The 21,909-nt window shown below is 35.3% G+C and overlaps 1 protein-coding gene across 1 annotated transcript in view; it reads left to right on the top strand.

Moving 5' to 3' along the window:
* PAN3 (poly(A) specific ribonuclease subunit PAN3) overlaps positions 1–21,909 on the top strand; it is a 79,072-nt gene that overhangs the window by 39,413 nt on the left and 17,750 nt on the right. The window contains 7 exon segments of the mRNA XM_030954208.1: positions 3,393–3,543; positions 11,381–11,628; positions 12,177–12,281; positions 12,940–12,997; positions 14,088–14,249; positions 14,411–14,527; positions 14,646–14,747. Of these exon segments, the coding sequence (XP_030810068.1) occupies positions 3,393–3,543; positions 11,381–11,628; positions 12,177–12,281; positions 12,940–12,997; positions 14,088–14,249; positions 14,411–14,527; positions 14,646–14,747 (943 nt within the window).

Genomic DNA, 21,909 nt, shown 5'->3' with positions numbered 1-21,909 from the left:
AAGCTGTATACAAAATTTAAACATAATACAGAATGAAGAAAATGTTTTCACTTAGAAGATCTCTAGATTATTTTCATTCTTATAAAAGTTTAAATTTTTTTATGTCATCTTGGGAAGTCTGGTAGTACTCTAATGAAAAAACTGTAAGAATACTTAGTTGGATTCTAAAGCATGGTTACCATTCAAACGGATTTTCAAGCTTACCATTGATCCAAATGTAAAGCTAAAACTGGAATTTATACTTTGTATTATGAGTTGACAGAGTGAAAGCAGGATATTTTTCAGGCCAAGAATATAATACTTTGAATCATTGGCCACTAAGAATGTGGCTAATTTTGGCATATTTGCATGGTCATTGCTGTAAAATGGTTATCTACAAAGATTCAAAACTAATTAAGATATTAAATATTAAAAAGCTAATAGTATATTACATTCCCTCACTTGGTTTGGCCACTTACTCTGGCGTCATTATTTTAATTATTTTCATGCAAGAAAACTGTTTTCAGAAAAATGAATATTTTACTTCATATAAAATGTTTTGTAAAGCATAGAAGAACTTTTTAAGAACTGCAGCTTCACACAGATGTAATTAATTTAAATGCAGATTGGGGTTTAAGCTTCAAATTGTCTGACAATGTTTGCTAGTTTTGACCACCAATCACTAGAATTTGCTCTATTACTTTGATTAGTTTATTCTGGTTAGTGACTGTGGAACTTGAGTATTTTTCTGTATTTAGAAAACAACTTGAAGATGGAGGGGTCTTTTAAAATTGCAATCAAAAGTTAAATCACTTTTTTTACCGGTGGGAAAAGTCTTGGATTGCAGCTTCATGTTGCATCTCGGCGTCACAGAGAAGTAAAGCAGGCTTTCATAGTATAGGGTCTGAATTCATGAATCAAAGCTGTTTACTCATACGCAGCATTTTCATCAACGTTAGGTAAAAACAACTTCATCTTACTAGGCTTTGATGATCATCCTGAATTGTGATATCAAAAAAATGAACGAAACTGAATTTCCATCAGATTTGACTCATTGCAGTTTGTAATTCCACAGCATGAACCAGGTCAGCACTAGCAGATTCCTGGGTTTGACTTTTTGACTTGGATAAATTAAAACACCTCCCAGTTAGAGCGGAGCTTTTTCTTAAAGCTGCATTTAAAAATTTTGATGGTTATAGATAACTTTTAGTAAGTAAGTAACATTTTAGCAAGTAAGTGACTTTTAGACAGGAAAACTGGTCTATGAAAACTGCAGAATGCGATTAGAAATAAGAAGCATCTCTGTGCTGTAGGAGTTTGAATCAGTAGGTGAAAATTATAAGAGTTTAGCCAGAATGCCATGGATGGGATTTTGGGAACTCTCTCAGTTGCTCTAGGAAAGTCTGAGTTACCTTCCAGAAGGTGTCTCTTTCTCTGCTTGTATGCTTCTAATGGTGTGTCCCACCCTTGTCACCTTGTTGACACCGTATTCAGATGTGATAGAGCTGTGGATGTGTCATTGCTACTTGTAGCAGTAGAAAAATGGAGATCTTGTAGTTCCTTGGAATTGTGTTCTTTTAGCAAGATGATGCAAATTTTGTCCCTTGCTCTCCCAGTTGTTTTGTTTGATGGCTATTTAGCTCTATCACTGTTTGGAAAAGTTGTACTTTACCACCTTTGTAATTTTCTTCAGTTTCAGCGCAGATTTTGCTGAATGGTTGTGTGCCATTGGTTTTTATCTAGAGGAGCACTGTTCTTAGTTATTCCTGTACCTAAATTCAGATAAGTCCAGAATATTACCTTCTGAGTATAAATGGGTCAGTTATGTGTTTTCAGTCTGTATAATTCAACTTATCATTTGTTTTGCTGTATTAGTGTATATCTTAACATGTTTTCCTTAAGTGTAATTAGAGTTTTAAAATTCATGGAACACTTTACCCATTTAAATGTTTTACTTCACAGTCAACATATTTACTTGTAGCTGTTCCTTCAGTATTCAGAAACATGCACATGTAAGGTGACAAATAAGGTGGTAGTTGGTATCATAAAGTAGATGGTGGTTAAAATTTACTGTGTGATTAAAGGTAGAATATTTTTGCTATTTGCTTTTAAACCTGGGCATCTTCTTTAATTTTACAACTTTGAGAACCTTCTTTTTCACTGCATTGAAATACATTAATACTATGATATTTGGCAGAAATGATCAAATAAAGGTATTAAAACCCAGTTAACAGAAACTGTTCTCAAATGCTTTCTTCACTGATGTTCACACTTCACTTCTGATTTGGCACTAACTTATCTCTCTGATACCACTTTATATTGCTAAAATCAATATTAGTAATTTAACTAACAGTTGATATATTTGGTTATTTTAAAATTGCCTGAAACCAAAGTAGTCCAATATAATTTTCTGTAAAAAACTAATATGGATTATCTTAACAGTATCCCTTGCCTATTGGGAACTGTTGCTGTCTTCTTATTTTACTTAACTTGTTTAGACACTTTTGAGAGGTACCGTGCAGATTATTTAATAAACTAAATCCTGTAATTCGATAATCTTCAAGATTTTCAGTGTGTTAATGTAATAACTGATTTTATTTCTTAGCTTAATGTAGTTTTTGTTCCACTCCTGTCATTTGTAATTGTCTGTCCAATGACAAGCTTTTTGCCTTTTGACCTCTAACTGGGATTTTCCTTTTCTAACCCTCTCTGCCCCAAATCAAACAAAAACCTCACCTCAAAACAAACACCACGATCCCAAACTGCAAAACTGTCTGCACTGATTTTAATAGAAATTAAAAATTGCTTGTGTGTTTGTTTTATGTACTAACAATTACTTGATATTTGGCCATCATTCTTCTTCTGTTTTTTTCCATGGCACCAAATTAGACTTTATTGTTAAGGGTGCTAGATAAATAAAACAGGTAATTAAAGCAGAAGTTACCTTCACAAAGAAACTGAACATACAGATCTATATGAAACAGAGGCAGGGGTGACTTTTCTAGTAGGAATCAGTTTTACTCTTTTGATTTGAAATTGCTAGTTAGTTTGAGACAAAATTCCTGAAGTCGTGGGAGAACAGTCTGTGCAGCTGTGGCAAAGCTTTCTCAGTGTCAAGTCTGTTCTCCAACTTGTAATGTAATGCTTATGGAAAGCCTTTTGCCAAATGTATGAATTTGTAGACCAGCTGCTCATATGGAAAGTTTGCTTCTAACACTTCAGACATAAGCTTAAAACATGCCTAAATTTGTTAATGCAGACCAGCTTCCAGTATTCTTTGTTCTCTTCAGCAAGCTGTATGTACTGTAAAAAATACCCCCTGTACTAGTAGGCCTGTCTAGAAAGTATTTTCTACCAAATAGATCCCTTCTCATTTGAAATAAACATTTAATTTATTATTGTTTTTTAAACAGACACCAAATCCTTCTGCAAGTGAGTTTATTCCTAAAGGAGGATCAACCTCCAGGCTGAGTAATGTATCCCAGTCAAGTATGTCTGCCTTCTCTCAAGCCTTGTTCTCTCACCCCTCCATGGGAAGTCCTGCTACTGCTGGGTTAGCACCAGGTAAGTTGAGAGTAATGATTTCTAGTACAGTGTGCTATAGGTGTAGCTACCTCCTACTTCAGCTTTTAATTTTAAGGCAATCATTAAAAAGCAGAGGAACTTTGCGTTTATATTCCAGTAGTATGGAAATCGCACTGCAGGCAGTGAAATCTGCTCAGCCACAGCAGCATTGAAATTAACAACTTACTCTGCTCTTTTTGGGGAAAAGGGTTGCTGAGTTATCACATATTGTGTCCTGAGTGGTTCTTGCCAGAGCAGTACCTGGAGAGGATTTAAACTACCCATAGTCTAGAAATGCATTATAGTCCACAATGCATATGATCTTGGTTTACTACACACCAATGAGCTCTTTTTGTATGTTTCTAGACACTGTGTGATGTAGAAATATTTTTTCGTTATTAATGAGTGCATATGAGGACTTAAAATCTGGATTAAAAACACAAAGTAGACGACAAGCTAATTCTATAATACTGTGCCTTGCAAAATATTGTTAATTTTTATTGTATCTGTCACATGTAATCTCACTTTTAAGATTTCTAATTTATAGTTATTTCCGAGGTTTAAAACTCTTGTTGAAATGTGTCCCATGCAGTCATGTAATTGAGTGGCAGATTTTTTTTTTACACATTTGAAAAATTCAAGCCCTTCACGCATCCTTTAATCTTCTGACTGTAAGATGTTAACTTAATTCTAATAATTTAATTTAAATAAAATTAAAATATTTTTAATATATAGCTATCAGCAAATCTGGATATTCACACTGCAGATTCTTTAATGAGTTTCTGTATGTACTTAAACCTCCAGCAGTCTCTTGTGGCTACCGAGAGCCATGAGGTAATTGCCAAAATGCAGATGGACAAATGCTATAAATTATTTTTTTAAACATCTATTGGCAATTACCATTTATTAAAATGAACTTCAGTTTTTTTTTATGCCAGTGTCAGTGTGAAAGAAGCCCACATTTAGCTTGCATGTGTAAACATAGCAGAGCAGGCTAGGACAGATTGATACTTCTGCTGACCAAATGAACATGTTGTGGTACTGTGTCTGTTTGATCCTATATTGTGCTGTACCGTCTTATTGGAAAACTGTTGTGTTTATATGCCTCTCAGCCTTGTCACCTGGATTGAAAAGTATATAAAGGATTAAATAGAATACAGTAAAATGATCTACTTTTGGAAAGTGTCCAGTGGGGTCTCAGAGGGATCCTTCACAGTCCAATTTCTTTACTATCTGTAAGTAATACTTGAAAGGATAAGTAACACTGATGAAAGAAGTTCGCACAATTTCAGGTCCTAGAAATAAATATAGATACCAATGCTGCATACTTTCTAGCCTCAAATACTATTGTTTGTTTATGGACAAGAGGGATGGGGGAGTGTTCATAAGAGAGAACTTCAGGCAGAGTTGGCTTGTTTCCCTGCTCTTCCTGTATAAATAAAATGAAAATATAGTTAAAAGTAAGGACCTTGGTTGGATTCTCTGAATTTTTCTAGAAGCGTTTCTTCTCCACTAATTGCAGAATTCTCTGAACCTAAGTGTACTATGTAAATACTGCTCACAGACATTTATTTTTATTTAAATGTGAACATTAAAGCTATCAACAGGATCCATGCACAAAAATTCCTGTTACCTCAAGGTCAGCTAGGAGGTGCTCTTTCTAAAAAATTAGGCTCTTAAATAAGAAAGCAGTATCTTTGTGTGGGGAAACTTCACCACTTAGATCATACTGGGTAACATAATGAAAAAATACTGACATGCATTCTGAAGTTGTCATGAAAAAATGGTTGAGATATGTTAGGTTTCAGTAAGTGAAAACAAATTCAAATAAAAGCCATGTAAAGAGTTCAAAAGAATTTTCCTTTGAATAAAGATAAGTCTCCTTCTAGTTAAAGGGTGAATACTCTCCAGTAGAATAACTTCACGGATTTAAGTATTTATGTGAGATTAAGATTGCTTATTGTAATTTACAGGATACTGGAGGAAGTCAAAATTTCATGAGAAATAAGGAAATGTAGTAGGAGTATTTAAGACTGCTATAGTTTTATTCACCCATAACAAAGTAGGTAAATTATGAAAACAGTCCTTTGATTTCCTTCCTGATGATGAAAAAATGTAAGTTCTTTCACATATCTAATTTCTGAGATTTCCCTAAAGGTAGGTGCAAGTCAAAACCACTTTTGACATCTAGTATTTCTTGTCCTTGGGAAATATTTGTTCTGCCTGTCTTGTCAACAGTACTGCAGAAAAATATGACAGGGGAAACGTAAAATACTTTAGTGAGTAACTTGTTGGATCCATGCCTGACGTATCGATTAGGATGTAGTGTGGAAAGGTTACTCCCACATTCACATGTTTATTTATGTAAGTGCTTTCTAGGGTTATCTCAACATGGAGTCGTGTTCATCCTGGTGGCCTTTAATAGAGTATGGAAACAGAATGATATGAAGTGCAACTTACGCAAGTGATGGGAGAAAATTGTTTCACTGAAGAGTCGTAAACAGATCTCATTTACCATTTCCAAACTCTTTTTCCGTAAACTTACCTGAATACTACCTTATTGCTCCTCCCTTTCCTTGCTAGCAAACACACCCTGTTTGTCATTTGTGTGGGAAATCTAGTAAGAAGTTGACGATTTTCAAATGGCACTTTTGCTTACAATTTATCTTACCCAGTCCTGCGTAGCTGTGTTAGAGTATTAATGCCATTAAAATATGCAACACAGCGTATGAAAGAAATTCATGAATGTCATCGAAGTGATAAAATGTCATTGCTGTGTTGAACTTGAGAGAGAACAGATGTATAGCCCCCAGTAGTGAAAAATGTCTAGGTTATACCTAAAGAATGATGTCTTTGTCACTGATGGAAATGACAGCAAATTGCTGTTGCTTTTATATTTAGTCCAAGTCAGGTTCTGAGCTTATGCAGAATGTAAGAGATGCCATTTCTGCTGCCAGTCTGAACCTGCAGGCTTAGGAGCCAGGAGTGTGAAGGTGCTGTGCTTGTGTCCAGTTGACACATCTCCACTATGATGAGCTGCAGGATTGTAGTTCTCAGAGCCCACAGTCCCAGCAGGAGATGGAGTACTTTCAGCTGAGGTGGTTTGTGTGGCTGAAGGTCTCAGGCTTGTTCCAGCCTCCTGGATCAAATATGGTGCAGAGGAAGTTCTGCAGCCATTCCAGAATAATCTAAGAACAGAAGAAGGCAAAGAGACTCTAAAATTATCTTACTTGCCCAGTTGAAACTGAAGAGGAGGAATTGGTGATACAAATTGTTTGGGGAATGAAGCAGATTTAATTAACTTGAAAATACACAACTACAGTGCTAATGACCTGATAGAAAGCTTACAATAAAAAGAAATAGTTAATGAATTTAAGGATGCTGCTTTAAGTTCTTGAAATAATCTGATATTATAATTTACTTTGCTTTGTCATTCTTCAAAATTTACCTGGAGGTCTGTGTTATCTCTAAAGTACAGATCATTAAAGTGATGAAATATTAAATGTTTAATTTTTCACCTCTGAATATGTTACAAGCATTAGAAACATAAGGATATGGTTGTAAACTAGTAAATTTGTAGGCAAAACTTGAAGGTTTTTTAAAATCTTTAATGTTGTAGGCCAGCTGATTTGCATACACCTGAACTTAATGAAATCCTGCCTAAGTTGTGAATTCTCATTAAATCAAAAAGTTGTAGATACTGAGTCATTAAGAAATCATGCTTAATGCCCTTTGATCATGATTATCTGTGTGAATTATCAGATTCAAAATGCACTCTAGCTTTTAATTCAAATACATGGTGAGCTACAAAGCTTTATTAGAAACATTAATCTCATAAAATGTCTTTGGGCATTGTCTCAAAAGCGTGTCAAAGTCTGCCTTTTCCCTTTCCTTAGTCACAATGAAACTTCAAAAATAAAAACCAAGGCAATAAATGAAAATATGAGAATAAGAGGGATGTGTAAGTATCTCTCTTTACAGAATAAGAAGGCATCAGGAGCTGTAGGTGTGTGTAGGTAGCCTGCACATTCTCTGTGAATATTGGAAAAAAGATCTTCAAATTCCACAGCCATTCCCATGTTGGTTTGACACCATCACAGCTGCATACCGTGACACCTCTTTTTAGATAGAAAAGTGAAAGAAGCCCTTTCCCCTTGCAGTTCATCTTTTAAGGTTGTGTTTGACTTCTTCATGAAGTGTATTAAGATTCCCCAAAACAAGGAATGGAGAGGGACAATTTGAAGCAGGCTTTTTGATATCTGTCATAGTATTCCTGTTGGCATTTGAATTTTAATATAGGGGAATCTTGAGCCTTCTCATAGGGAAAGCTTTATACTATTTGTCAAGATCACCGATATGACTTTTATATATATATATATATATATATATATATATGAATAATAAGTAGGTTTTTAAAAGCTCATTTTTTGTTAGGCCCTTAAGTGAATAGGCATTTATATCAACTGTGCTATTAAAACCAGTCTAATTCTGTGAGGTCTGGTTCCGTTGTTACTATTGTATGTTTAGTAACCTCTTTTTCCATGAGGATGAGTCAGTAGGGATATATAATCACTTGATAATAAAACTTTTTTCTTTTATTTTCCTCTAATTCCATTTGTTATGATTAAATATTATTAGTAGTATGCTTTTAATTTATGGAAATACTAATGAAGTTGGAGATATCTGCCTGAGTTTGTGCACTCTATTAGTTGCCTGAAGTACTTAAATATGCATAGTTACCCTGTATTAAGTGTTTTCTTTTTCTTTTTTCTTTTTTTGTTGTTGTTGTTATGCTGGGCTTTCAATAGTTATTTAGATTGTCCAGAATGTAATGCAAGTCTCTCAGAAGAATCTGTAACCTTCAATATTTGTTATCTCAACCTGTCCATACCCACCAAGGCAGTAGGAGCAAAATTCTTGTAGCATGTTTAGTATGTTCTAGTAGAATAAAACCTGACTCTGGTCAAGCTTCTTTCATCTCCTGAACTCAATATGCATATTGGCAGAGGAGGCCATATGTTCTGCCTGCCAGATGATTTTCACTGAACTCTCAATGTCTTTTCTGAGGAGACCTAACTAGACTGGAAGGCCATCTGAAAGGATTTGTGTGATACTGTGATCCCTTTCTTTCAATCTTGCATTAATACCTGTGCAAAGACATGAAGGATTTGTGTGTGTAACTATTCTTTGGCAGGAATAATTTTTTTTTAAAGTAAATCTTAAATTGTTTGAAATTGTATCTGTAAAAATCACCAGAGATATTTTTTTTTTCCCTGGGAAACTTGTAGTAGAAGGTTACAGTATAATTTTAGCGAGTTGCAAGTCTTGACTTTTCTGTAAGATATTACTTAGTGTCTTGTACCTCTAGTGTTTATTTGAAAGCAGAGAGGTCTTCAGTTAATTTTGCATCAGTATGTATCAAGGCTGCTGAGTTCTTATTTCCTGATCCCTACATTTGGCTGTTCTATTGAGTTACTCTTGAAGCCATTTATTCCTGTCTGGGTTGAGATGATGTGCTTGCAAGGACTTTAGTTAATACCACTTTAGTGGAATAGAGTGAAAAAGACATGTCAGTAACTTTCCATAGATGAAGAGAATTCTTGGTTATCATTAACTGTAGAGTTGCTTCAGTTTAATGCCACTTTAGTCATCCTTCAGCTTTTAATACTAATACATTGTTTCATTTGAAATTGATCTTTCCACAGTGGATTAAGAATACATTTGTGTTTTAGTCTTTTGTTAAAAATGTAAAAATCTTTACACAGCTGTTGAAATATTGAAGTATTACTCAGTTACTCAAGGTAACTTTCCCTTAATGAAAACTTAGTTTCTTTTGTAGTATAAATTGGTACTATCAAAATATGTAACATTTTACAGTCATACAGTTAATTTCTAAACAGATTTTCAGGAGACTGTTTACCATTCAGCAGTGCCTATTATAATTCATTTTTTAAGTTAATACACTGATCAGCTATATTTTACAATACCGCTTATCTATAAGATGTGTGTATACACAGGTATGAGTATTAATACAAAGAAAAGTTCTAGCCTAGAAAAGTGCAGGCTTTTATCCTTCCATATTCTTATAATTTACAGTTTTATAAAAAGAATAAATGGCTTAAAGGACGCAATTAAAAAGAAAGGCATATGATTTTACTATTTACATTTAAAAAATCTTGTTCATTTTGTTGGAACTATTTATTTTTGAGGAACAAAAGAGAATTGTGCTGAATTAATAAGCATGGCTTTTGACATGTCAAAGGAGTAAATGAGAGGAGGTAAATGAAAGGTTAGAAATATTCTTTTAATATCATTAAGATAATATAGCTTCAAAGTAATTTTCCCAAGGTACTGATTACTTGTTAATACTGAAACTTACTTGCTTTTGTCTTTTGTTTTAAAGAAGAAAAAAATGAAATGTAGGAGGGATGAGATTACTTTAGGGACACGGTACGAGTGTGAAATCACTCCTACACATTACTGGTGATGCATTTTGAGAACTCTGCATACCGTAACTCATGATTGAAGTTAAATAAACCAGTTTATGTAACTAAAAAGTGTGTATGCAAAAACAAATTGCTCTCACTTTCATTAGTTGGATATTTGCTTAAATTACTCTGGTTACTAGAGTTTACGTAATTAATTTAATCAAATATGTGAGTAATAACTAACCATTCTTAATTAGAGAAGAATTCTCAGTGTCATCAGAGTGTTAAATATGAAAGCTGTGTATCTTCTATTCTTTCAAGGAAAAGATTTAGTATGACTAATATAATTCTGACTGTATAGAAGAGAAAGTACATCCCAGTCTGAACTGAGCAATAATACCTTTCAAAGATGTTTTCCTTGGTGTTAATCTGAACATCTGAATATGTCTGATCTTCTGCTAGTAACTGTGCAAGGAGTTTTTTTGAAGGGTTATCTCTTCCTCAGCAGCACCCTGGAATGTCTATATGACACCTAATTTTTATAAGTAAGCAAATCTGAGTATTCTGCGTGCAATAGCTCTTGAAGTAATTAGACTGTTGGTAACTAAAAAGTGTGTATGCAAAAAGGTTGCCCTTATTTTTTTCATTGATGCACTTTGTTTAAAAGCAGAGTTTCTCAGGGATCAGTGGAGTTGCTCCTGTAATGTTGAAGGTGAACACCAGCCAATAAAATTATTTCAAATAAATTAGAAAATTCCAACAGGAATGTTTAATAGACTTAATATCATGAGATGTTTCCTATTTTTACATATCAAATAGATCTTTTGGAGGATGTCTTTTAAATATAATAATTATAGGAAAATAGGTAATTACTCCCCTGAAGTTATTATTAGTAGCATATCATGTATTATTCACACACTTATTTATAAGCTGTGTTACTGGAGACATTTATAACTGTGGAGTTCTAATACAAGGTACATGCATAATTAGGTGAAGTGAGTTACATCTAAGCAAACTCCATTGACTGCTCATGTAATGTTAAGTAAACATTCACTTACATAGTCATTAATATTTTTTCTTTTTGCAGTTTAATGAACTATCTTTTCGACACAGCATTATTTTGACTCGTCTTCCCTTTTCAGCTACTTATGTTTTTCATTTCAGTTCTTCATGTGCATATTGTAAGTTCCCAAACCCTATTTCTCTACAATAAACAAAGATTTTGGGGAAAAGATACCTGTTCAGTCATGCTCTTACTGTCTTATCTCTCAAGGATTTCTATATCTATACAAAGAGTTAAGTATCTCACCTGCGCACAGTGTTGTTGGTAGTGAAGCCTGCTTTTCTGAAATTGCTGAATTTTTTTGATGACAGATTTGATCTAGAATGTCTTCTTGTATTTCTTTAAGGAATGTCACTGTCAGCAGGATCTTCTCCTCTTCATTCTCCCAAAATAACTCCTCATACATCTCCTGCTCCTCGAAGAAGAAGTCATACTCCTAACCCAGCAAACTATATGGTGCCTACTAGTGCCTCTGCGTCTGTCACTAACGCTGTCTCTCAGCCTCCATCTACTGGCCAGGTGATCCAGAAGGAAACAGTGGGTGGAACAACGTACTTCTACACTGATACAACTCCAGCACCTCTCACAGGAATGGTATGTTCGCTTTCAATACACAACTGTCTGGAGTTTGTAAGTGCTGAATTGGTTGATACTACAGATGTTATTTTTAACACTACAAACTGCTTATTCTGTATGAAGGTGAGGCCTTTCAGTTATTTTAGTTGTTCTCCAAAAATCACCGAAATATAAGGACCAGAGAAATTTTTATATATTTCTACAGCTGTGTAGAGCTTTCTGGGGTTTTAACACAGCAATAGCAAGAAAGCATTCTATGTGTCTCAGTGGATGCATACATAATGAGAAAACATCAAAAAGTCTAGATTTTTTTTTGACAGGTTAAATAGCTCTTATATTTGATGTAATGGGGAAAAAGGCAGTTACAAAACTGTGAAAATAATACACCTCCCTCTCCCTTGAAATCTTTAGAAGTGAGTACCACATTAAAAATTGTAACATATCTGACAATATATTTGTAACTTGTACATGAGCATTTCATAGTTTGAACTGTAAGAGTGAGAAAACTTTTCATTTACCTTATCCTTAAGGACTTGAAAAAGATTCTTGAAATATTTTATTTTTAGGTTTTTCCAAACTACCACATCTACCATCCAGCTGCACCTCATGTTGCTTACATGCAGCCAAAAGCAAATGCACCTTCCTTCTTCATGGCAGATGAGCTCAGACAGGTAAGATTTTAGAGAGTTTAAAGGAAAATTTAATATCTTGGTGAAAAATAAAAAATTGTTAATGTAGAACAGAAATAGACACTTGGAATATGTGCAGTCAGTTTTCCCTGTGGAGAATTTGAAAAATCAAATCTTGTAATAAGTGGAGTACCACAGAGGGTGGGGATGAGTTACAACATATATGACTACGATCTAATCTGCATGCCATGATTTACTATTCAGCTCAGTACTATTACTGATGTGGTTTTTTGGCATGCATGGGTTTATTTTTGTAACATTATTTTAAGCTGCAATACTATTCAGTTTGAAAGTCTCCCACTGAAATGGAAGTGTATGCAGGTGTTAGTTGAAGAGCTCTGCTCAGGGCTCATCATCTCAAGGCTGGCTGTGAGTGTTATTAATTTCAGCTTTACTGTAGTAGCTGCCTTTGTCAGTGCCAGCTATAGCAAATATCTTCTGAAGCTTCTTCAAGAATTTAGGTATTTTATCATTCAAATTTTCAAGCTATTGATCTTCTGACCCTCTCTACCCTAGACACTTGCATTAATTCTTTATTTTAGTACAGGTAGCTAGTACTTCAAAGACAGTGTTTTCTTAAATTTTCAAAACTGATGAGCTGAATTACAATGTTCAAAACTTAACTTAATTTTTCCTTCAGGAGCTCATCAACAGACACTTAATAACTATGGCCCAGATTGATCAGGCTGATATTCCTGGTAAGTGTTTCTCAAAACTCTAAACAGTGATCATGTTTTTCTGCAACCATGTACATTTATCTATATTAACAACCTCTTGCAAAAGCTGCCACCTGTTTTTATTTTTTCATGTAGCTTTAATCATCAGCCCGGGCCATGGTTAACTAAATGCAGTGTTTCAGAAATATGAATTATTCTTTCTGTCTTCTATTGTAATTTTCTTCTGTTTTGAAACTCCTTAATGGTTAGGAATAGTTCAAATTGCTGACAAAGGAAAAATCATTACGGCAGTTAAGCCCTGTGAAGAACAGTTTTGTATTACTTTGTAGGTATTGGGTACTTCTTTAAATGATGCATATATTTTCAAAGGTGGTATGTGAACTAGCAAAGCAGTTTGTTTTGAAGTGACTTCGCTGATATATGAGAGAAGACTTTGTGCTAGCTGTCACGCAGAAGACCCATATACTATTTACTGTGATTTGGCTTTTTTTATTCAGCTTGATTTAAACAATTTTTGCTTGCAGTATCTTTTCAAATGTGTGCATACTATCATAATGATGCAGTTAAAAATGCAGTTTAGTGTTTTAATCCAGATGAAGTGCGAGGGTAATCTCGTAATCTGATTTACAAACCTTTAGCACTTCTCTCTCCCTGATTTATAAACCAGTATATTAAAACACGTAAGACTGATACTTGCTTTTTTTCTGAGGAAAATGTCGTTCTTACTATCGTATGAAGTCTGCATGGAAATTGGTGCTTATTATTGAATCAGTGTAGGAAAAACACCAAAGAAATATCATTCATAAGGGTGAATTTCTAAGGTAAATAAGAAAATGGCAGATGGAATGGAAGTGGCATCTATTCTGTTGATTTTACTTGGTATAACACTTTTTCTGAAGACAATAACTTTAGGTCAGTGGGATCACTTTTAGGAACCTATGAATATGTTGGTGTTAAAGCAAAAATAGTGAATTTTAACTTCACATGCACCTAAAAGATGGCGGAGATAAATTAAATATTAGTGGAAGTCATTTTAATTTTCTCTGCTACTCAGTAATTTTCTTGAAGTCAGCTGAGGCCTAACCTGTTTCTGTTTATAAACTGATTTTAGCAGTTCCTGCGGAAGTGGACAGCTACCACAGTCTCTTTCCTTTGGAACCACTGCCACCGCCCAATCGTATACAGAAAACGAGCAACTTTGGGTACATTACATCGTGCTATAAAGCTGTAAATAGTAAAGATGACCTGCCCTATTGCCTTCGGAGGATACATGGTAAGAAACATTGAGTTGTCTCAGTAGGACTAGCATTCCAGCGTGTACCAGTCATATATTAGTGTCTGGTTCCTTCTCAGCAGTTTCAGACTGAGTACTGAAATAAAATTTTCTCATTCTAAACATTATACTTTAAACCATGGGTTTCATTTTTTCACTAGGTTTCCGTCTTGTTAACACGAAGTGCATGGTATTGGTTGACATGTGGAAAAAGATTCAGCACTCAAATATCGTAACTTTGCGTGAAGTGTTTACCACTAAAGCTTTTGGAGAACATTGTAAGTTTTTCTTTTTTCTTTCCCACTGCCCTTCCCCCCAGCTCCCCCCCAGCTGATGTGTGGATACTTTTTTCAAGTATGCTTGAGTTAGTAAATATCACCTTTTTCTGTTTTTAAGCTCTAGTGTTTGCATATGATTTTCATGCTGGAGGAGAGACTATGATGAGCAGACACTTCAATGACCCTAGTGCTGATTCCTATTTCACAAAACGGAAATGGGGTAAGGAAACCACACTATGATACAATACTTTTATACACTGTTTCAGCAGTAAACATCTGGTCACAAATAGTTGTTCAGCTTAATTTTTTGGCTAATCAGTTCTGTCATGCCATAAGCTGATTGATATGAGAGAGTTCTTCTTCACCTCCTCTTTGTAAAATCTTTTTAAATTATCAAACAAATATAAAATTGATGTCAGCATGTAAGGAAATTACAACTCTTTGAGAGAAAAATAAGTTGGAACAAAACTGGGAGCCAGGAGCTCTAGTGTCCTTGTTGCAGGTCTATCACCAGGTAACACCTAACATTTAATGGCAATAGTTTCAAAATTCAAAAGATATGCTGTGCCAATATGATGCTTGCTTTTTAGGTGTCCTACCCTTCTTTTTTTTCCCTCGCCATGAGGAATAATTAAACAGTATTTTATTTGACGATTTGAAATGTGAAGTACTAGTTAAGACAAGAAATGGATTGAAAAATCCCTGTACCTTATTCTTTTCAGACACCAACTTCACATCTTAGGTCTGAAATTTTTTTAAACGATGTTTATACATAGCTTCAATGGAGTCACTACATAAGCATTCTTAAATGAAATCTGTCACAGGATGGTCTATGGCTCAGCAAGTGGCACAGTAGAGCCCAAATGCTTGTGGCTAAAGCCTTTTCCTCTCCAAAACACTGTGCTGTCAATCATTCTTCCTATTAGGACCAGTTTGTGCCCCCTGCAGTCTTACAAACTGCAGTCAGGTGCTGGCAACACAAACAGTGCCATGCTGAGAAAGAGAGGTGGTCACTGCTGAATGCAATCACAGAAAGACTTAAGGTAGAAAAGTACCCTGCAGAGCTTTTTTGGACCAACTTCTTGCTTGATGCAGGACCAGCCCTGAAATTAGATCCAGCATTAAAGATGAATAGATGACTGTGACATGGCCTGTTTGTTTTTTTTTTTTTAATTAGATAGTATCTTCCCTAAATGTCTTTAGGCTGCTATTGTATGAAGAGAAACGAAGCTAAGGTTTTTTTCTTCCTAGTGCCTTTTGAAATTAGAGCTTTTAGCTGTGAATTCAAACTGTTTCAAAGGTTGACATCTAGAACTTCACTTGGCTATCTTTTACATCAGAGTATAGTGGTTTGGTAGTGTGTGAATATGTTGAAAGGCTTGAAGAAAACCTTGCATACATTCAAAGACTTGTGGATATGTGGATACCTTATATACTGCATAATTCTCACTGACTTTGCACTGAGCTGACCATTATAAGTGGAGATGGAACTTGATTTCCACCACTGATTTTGGTGGTAATATCTCCGATGGAGGAAACCCCAGTTTGATGTGTCATATCCTGTGGCAAATCAGAGTGCAATTACAGATTCAATGAGCCTGATGTGAAACTAATTTGGTGAGATAAAACTGGAAGATCTACTGCTAGGTTAATGACTGTTACGTGCAGGACTAGACTCCTGAGCGTTTCCCTGTCATGGTTTTCAGTTTCCATGTGAATCGGTCCTTGTTATGTTTTTGTATCTATCTAGAGAATCATAGTAGAATGATGTCTGTTCTAGGTAAAATAATAAAAGTTACATAAAATTCTTGGGAGCACATTCTTTTGTCACACTGGAAAATAATTAAGTTACAGACCTATAAAGGGCAGTCATGTCTCATTAATCTCTCAAAGTTCTTTAAAGGAAAATCCAGTAGATAAGATCTTGGAGTTTTCAATGAAGTCCAACAGAGTCTTTAAAAGAACCTAGGTAGTCATATTGCAGAGAAGGTTCTCAGTTAGGTTAATGCCTGGATAGAATATTGGAAACAGAAAGAATGAACAGTGAAGATCATTGATGGATCTCACAAGATGATGTCCTGGGAGTTGTATTTCTTAACACATTCACTTGTTTGTTCTGAAGATAAATGATCTGACAAAGTTTGCTGGTAATACCAAATTATTTGGATTGTTAAAAACAGAGGCCAATTGTGATTGATTGTAGAAGGATCTTACAAGACTGGAACTCCTACTGATAATACAGCTGGTGATGTAATGTAAACCAATGTGATCAAAGGAAAAATGGAACTAGCTTTAAACATGAAGTGATGGCCTCTGTTGTGACTGTTGCCACTTAATGGGTCTGGGACCACAGTTAAGTAGATTGAAGAAAATACTGTCCTCTTGCTGAATAGCTGTAAATAGGAAATAGATTGATGTAGCTAATTAAGAAAAGGGCAGTGAAATGGTAGACATTGTATTCAAGTTGTGTTTGCCTGATAGACTCCTCTCTGTAGCTATGTTCCTCCTCGTGCATTTTGAAAGGTGTAGAAGAGCAGCAAAGAAGTTGAGATGGGGTGACAGGGATGATCAAAGGTGTGGAACAACTGGATGAAGAACAGCAAAGTGGAATAATGCTTTTCATGCTTTTAAAGATGGAAAGGAATATAATGGGGTTAAAATGCCTGGAATATGGTCTGAAAAATCATCTGGAATAACAAAGAAATTAATAAAAAAAGTTTATTATTTCTTCCAGCCTAAAACTAAGGACTTACCAATGAAACTAGACAGGAAGCAAATTCAAAACCTAGGCTGTAACGATAATTAAGCCATGGAACTTTCACAGATTATTGTGGACATTTGCCTAAGTTCGAGGGGGAAGTGGGCTTAGTCATGGATGAGAAATATTTGGGGACTGCATAGGCATAATATTTATTTCTGGGCTGCAAATCACTGGAGGCTAATAGAATATTTTACTTGTTTATGTTTATACACTTCAGTATTCATTGCAAGCTGATTTTAGTGTATGTGTCTTTGAAACAGGCTCATGGGCTATCTGGACCCTTTGTTTTGCCTACTTCAGCTTCCTTTTATAGGCAGGAACAATCTGGGAAGTTGGAAATAAGACATCAATGTCTGTTTGAACCAAAGTATTACTTAATTAAAATGAGTTGTTGCAACAGAATTTACAGGGATATGTAGGGAAGATAATTGTCTCCTGGCTGTGGCACTTTACTACCTGCTCTTTCAATATTTTCAGTAGATAAACTAGGGGAAAAGAAGTCACCTGAATTCCCAAATTTTGCCAAATCTTTCTGCATATCTTTACTTTGGCCTTTTTTTTTTTTTTTTTTTTTTTGATAGCTGCTGCTCTCTAGTCTGATCCTCAGTAGAAGGGGCAATTTAAGAGAGAAAAATAAGATTGCATACCTATAACTTGATTTCTCAGAATTGCCTGCCTTCACGGATCCTTTCTCCATCCCCTCACAGAGTTTCTTGGCCGTCTGCCTGCCTAGAGGAGACTCCCAAGAGAAGCAGGGGAATGGATGGAAGTTGGGTACTCTGCAGCATGAGGCCCAGATTAGTACAATTGCTTATAAAGGTTTTAGGAGGCACAACACTGTGAACCTGATCAGTGAACTCAGAGAATTTGATTTCAGGTATGCAACCTTATTTATGTTGAACACTTGAGTTGGCAACATGAGACCTTGATAGTTAAAAGATGAGGATTATGGTTTACATGGCTGTCTTGCATGTCATTGGTGTCAATGTGGTCAGTCTTGGGTGTTTTCTTCTTGCCATGTTATTTACAGACCCTGTTACAGGACTGCCTTGCTAGAGATTTGGTGTGGGGGAGAAAAATAGCAGCTTACATTTATTTTTGTGCTGTAAAGTAATGTCTCTGACTTCTGAATGCAGTAGAATTTGTTGCTTGTGTTCTTTATTCAATGATACCTCCTCTTCCTTCGGATGGTACAGTGTGATAATCTAACATTGTTCTGTCATATTTTACTAAATTTGCATGGTTTAAAATCAGGAATCTGAATTTTCAGTTAATCGCTACTCAAAGTACATTTATTTGAAAAGTTTCTTCTTATATTATTCTCACTTCTTATATTTCCTCAAAACATTTCTTCATACTCTAAACATTAAATCTGTTGTGCTGGAACTTCTTGGTATTCTTCCACCTTTCTTACATTTCTTAGCTTCAGATTATAGCACGTATTAGTGCATTTATCTCTGCCGAAATTATGTTCTCTTTGCATTAGCGAGTTAACCCAAAAGTACTGAAATGTTGCTTTTAACAGTCCAATAACTGAATGGTAAACCAAATTCTGAATGTATGTACTTTAAAACTTAACAGTCAGAAAATCCTGGCAAATTAACAGTAACTATTGGCAGCTGCCAGAAAGGTTTGTCCTGATGAGCTTTTGTGGTTGGCAGAGATAAGCATGCCTTTGTTATGTCCTTTGGTCTGGTTTTAAACACTCTGAGTAATTAAATGTTGGTGTACGCGCTGTTAGTAGGAGTTTTCAGCAGTACAGTCTCTGTTTTTCAGCAAACAAATACTTTCTGATGAAGATAAGCATGGTCTGGGAAACTTGATTTGCTTTTGACATATTAATAGTGGTATGTCATGCACAAAAATGGACTTCACTGCTGACTTTACAGTTTTTTATATCCCCACATGCTGAATTTTTTTTTTATAAAATACCCCTTCTATTGAAAAAGAAATAAGTTGTGTGATGACTAGATGAATAGTGTGTGATGAGGAGTAAGAATGTGTGAATATTCAAAGTCAGCATGATGTTTTTGAGGACAAAATATGTGACTAATAATTATCCTAAAATACCTTTGCCAAAAGCTGCAACTTTTTCGAAGTAAGTTTGAGCTTTGAGTTTTCAGTAGCTTTCAGTAGAATTTTTACAAAAAATACTGCTGCGTTCTAGTAGTTCAGAACTTTTCTGTATATTGAAAACTGGGAAATGTAAAACCAAACCCCAAGTTTCCCTGAAGGAGAGATGAAGACTACTGCATTTGTCTTGTTTTCAGTACTTTAACATAGGAACACCAAGTAAACACCGAACAATTCACAGTTCTGAATGTAAAAGACTGCTTTACAAGCCTGAGAGGTTCAATTTAGTAAACAGCTGAATCTCTCATTGGTTTTTTTTTTCTTCATTACTGTGTGAGAATTGCTGTTTCTTGGCATGCTTTCAGTGTTCCTGATGATGTCAAACAGGTCGTACTGCTGGTATTCCCAGGCCTTACTTCCCACCCCAGGACTATTCCTGGATTCACACTTGCTCTGGAGAACAGAATTTCATTTGAATACTTTTTTTAAGAAGGAAAAACTTAATATACACATGCACACTGGTGCAGAGGGTAATTTTTTTGTTCTGTTGCCAACAGCATACCACAGTACTAAAAAGTAAGTGTCAGTATTTTTTATTTATGTTTATCCCAATGTGGCAAGGAAAAATAATGGATAACCTGTGTTTTTGAAATGGCAGGTTTTAAATTTTTAATCTTTCCATTAGTGGCTGTGTTCTACATCACAGAGATGAAATTACTGGGAGAGGTGAATCTGCCATGCAGTAGGTGGGAAGAACACAGTCTGAAATTTTGCTTGTTGTAGCCATAGATTCAGCCTGTGGTGGGAAGCCTTTGCAAATCAACCATGGAATCTCTTAACAAAACACTTTTACAAGTAATACTCTGATCATTTGGGTAACGGTTACTTACATTCTTGTGCTGTTTTTCCTTGTGTTCAGCACTGTTTGGAAAGCTTTCCAACTGTGTGTTTCTCCTGAAGAGCAAGCTTTTGGGTCTCATTTCCTTGGGTCCATGCTCAAGTGCTGTATGCGGCAGGTGTGGTGGGCCTCTTGGGACGTATGTTATAGTCAGCATTGCAGCCAACTGAACTGCTTTTAATCGTGCTTATTTTGAATAGATAGAAATGTAGGAGGGCATTTCAAAGCTGATTCTTCCCATGTTTTAGCTTGTACCTGTAGTGTATGTGAATGTGGGGTGTAGCCAACTGGTGTGAAAGCAGCAGCCCAGATTTGGCTGTAGCCTCAAGTAAGTTTTTCCAGTAGTAAAATAATGTTGCCAAGATTTTCTGATAGATGAGGAGAAGCTGTGTCAAACTCTGGTCTTTCTGTTTATATTGGACTTTCCCTTGGTTACATTGCCTTAATTTGAAAATCAAAGGGTGGGTGCTGTTATGCATGCACAAAAATAACTGCCAAGTTTCGGCTTCTCTTTCACTTTGGGATATTATAGCAACATTTTTATTCTGGACTTTGTACAGATGTAACTGTCTTATAGTATCCATGCACATCCCTGTTAAACTTGCTACTCATGTTGCTGTTCACCAGATACAAAGTGCATTCTACAGCAAGTAGTAGAGAGTCTCAACTAGTAGAGGAGGTTGTATCTCTCAGTTGTTTTATATTATAGTTTTTGTCATTCTGAAGAAGAGAGAGTTATGAGGGGAAAAAGTTTCCTACATGAGACTTGGAATTATGGCTTTTTGTGGGAAGTGATTTGCATAATGATTCATCAGGGGGCCAGAAAAAACAAACAATATCTCATTATATTCAGCTTTCAGTAGACATGCCAAGTTTATTGTTTTTTAAAGGAGTCAGCATTTTGATCTTCATAATCTAAACCAAAGTACCTTAAAACTGAAAAGCAAACTAAAATTTCAAAAATGGACAAAACAAAGCTCAAATGAATGCTTGTAACCTTCTCAGGCCATGACCCCAAAGTCAGTAAAATTTCCAAGTAAGAAGTTATCAGGAATGTGTTCCACATTTTTTCACTGTGCATGTATTTTGTGTGTGCATATGCATGCAAGTATACATATGCTTACTTTGATCAAATGCAGAGATGTTCATATGGTTGTGTAGGAAAAGGAGGAAAGGGGGGGGACCCCCAACCTCAAAAAACAACAACAAAAACAAAACAACCCAGAACCCCCAAACAAACAAAAATTAAAAAGAAATAAATGTTTAGAGAAGAGCGCAGTCAGTTCACAGCAAAACCAATCAGTTGCTTACATGATTTTACTTACTACTGATGATATTACTGGTCTCAAAATAAGCAAAATCAGTACTGAGGCAACCTCTTGAAATATCTCTTGTGGTTTGTAAAATTGAAATGTACTGTCTTACTCTGGATGTATTTTCTTCTGCTTCGTACAAGGCAAACAATGCCAGCAAACAAATTTCGTACCAGGCAAACAATGCCAGCTTACTTGAATTACACATATCATACTTAAAATAACATTTTTTTATCTATATATTCATTTTTCATCTGTGACAGTATTACTCAAACTGTTTGTAATGTAGGATTTGAGTGTGTGTTTGCAATGATTGAGTTTTACTTTTGAAAGGAGA

The sequence above is a fragment of the Camarhynchus parvulus genome, chromosome 1 (genome assembly GCF_901933205.1).
Source record: "Camarhynchus parvulus chromosome 1, STF_HiC, whole genome shotgun sequence".
Lineage (NCBI taxonomy): Eukaryota > Metazoa > Chordata > Aves > Passeriformes > Thraupidae > Camarhynchus > Camarhynchus parvulus.
This window is presented reverse-complemented; position numbering and strand designations above follow the sequence as displayed.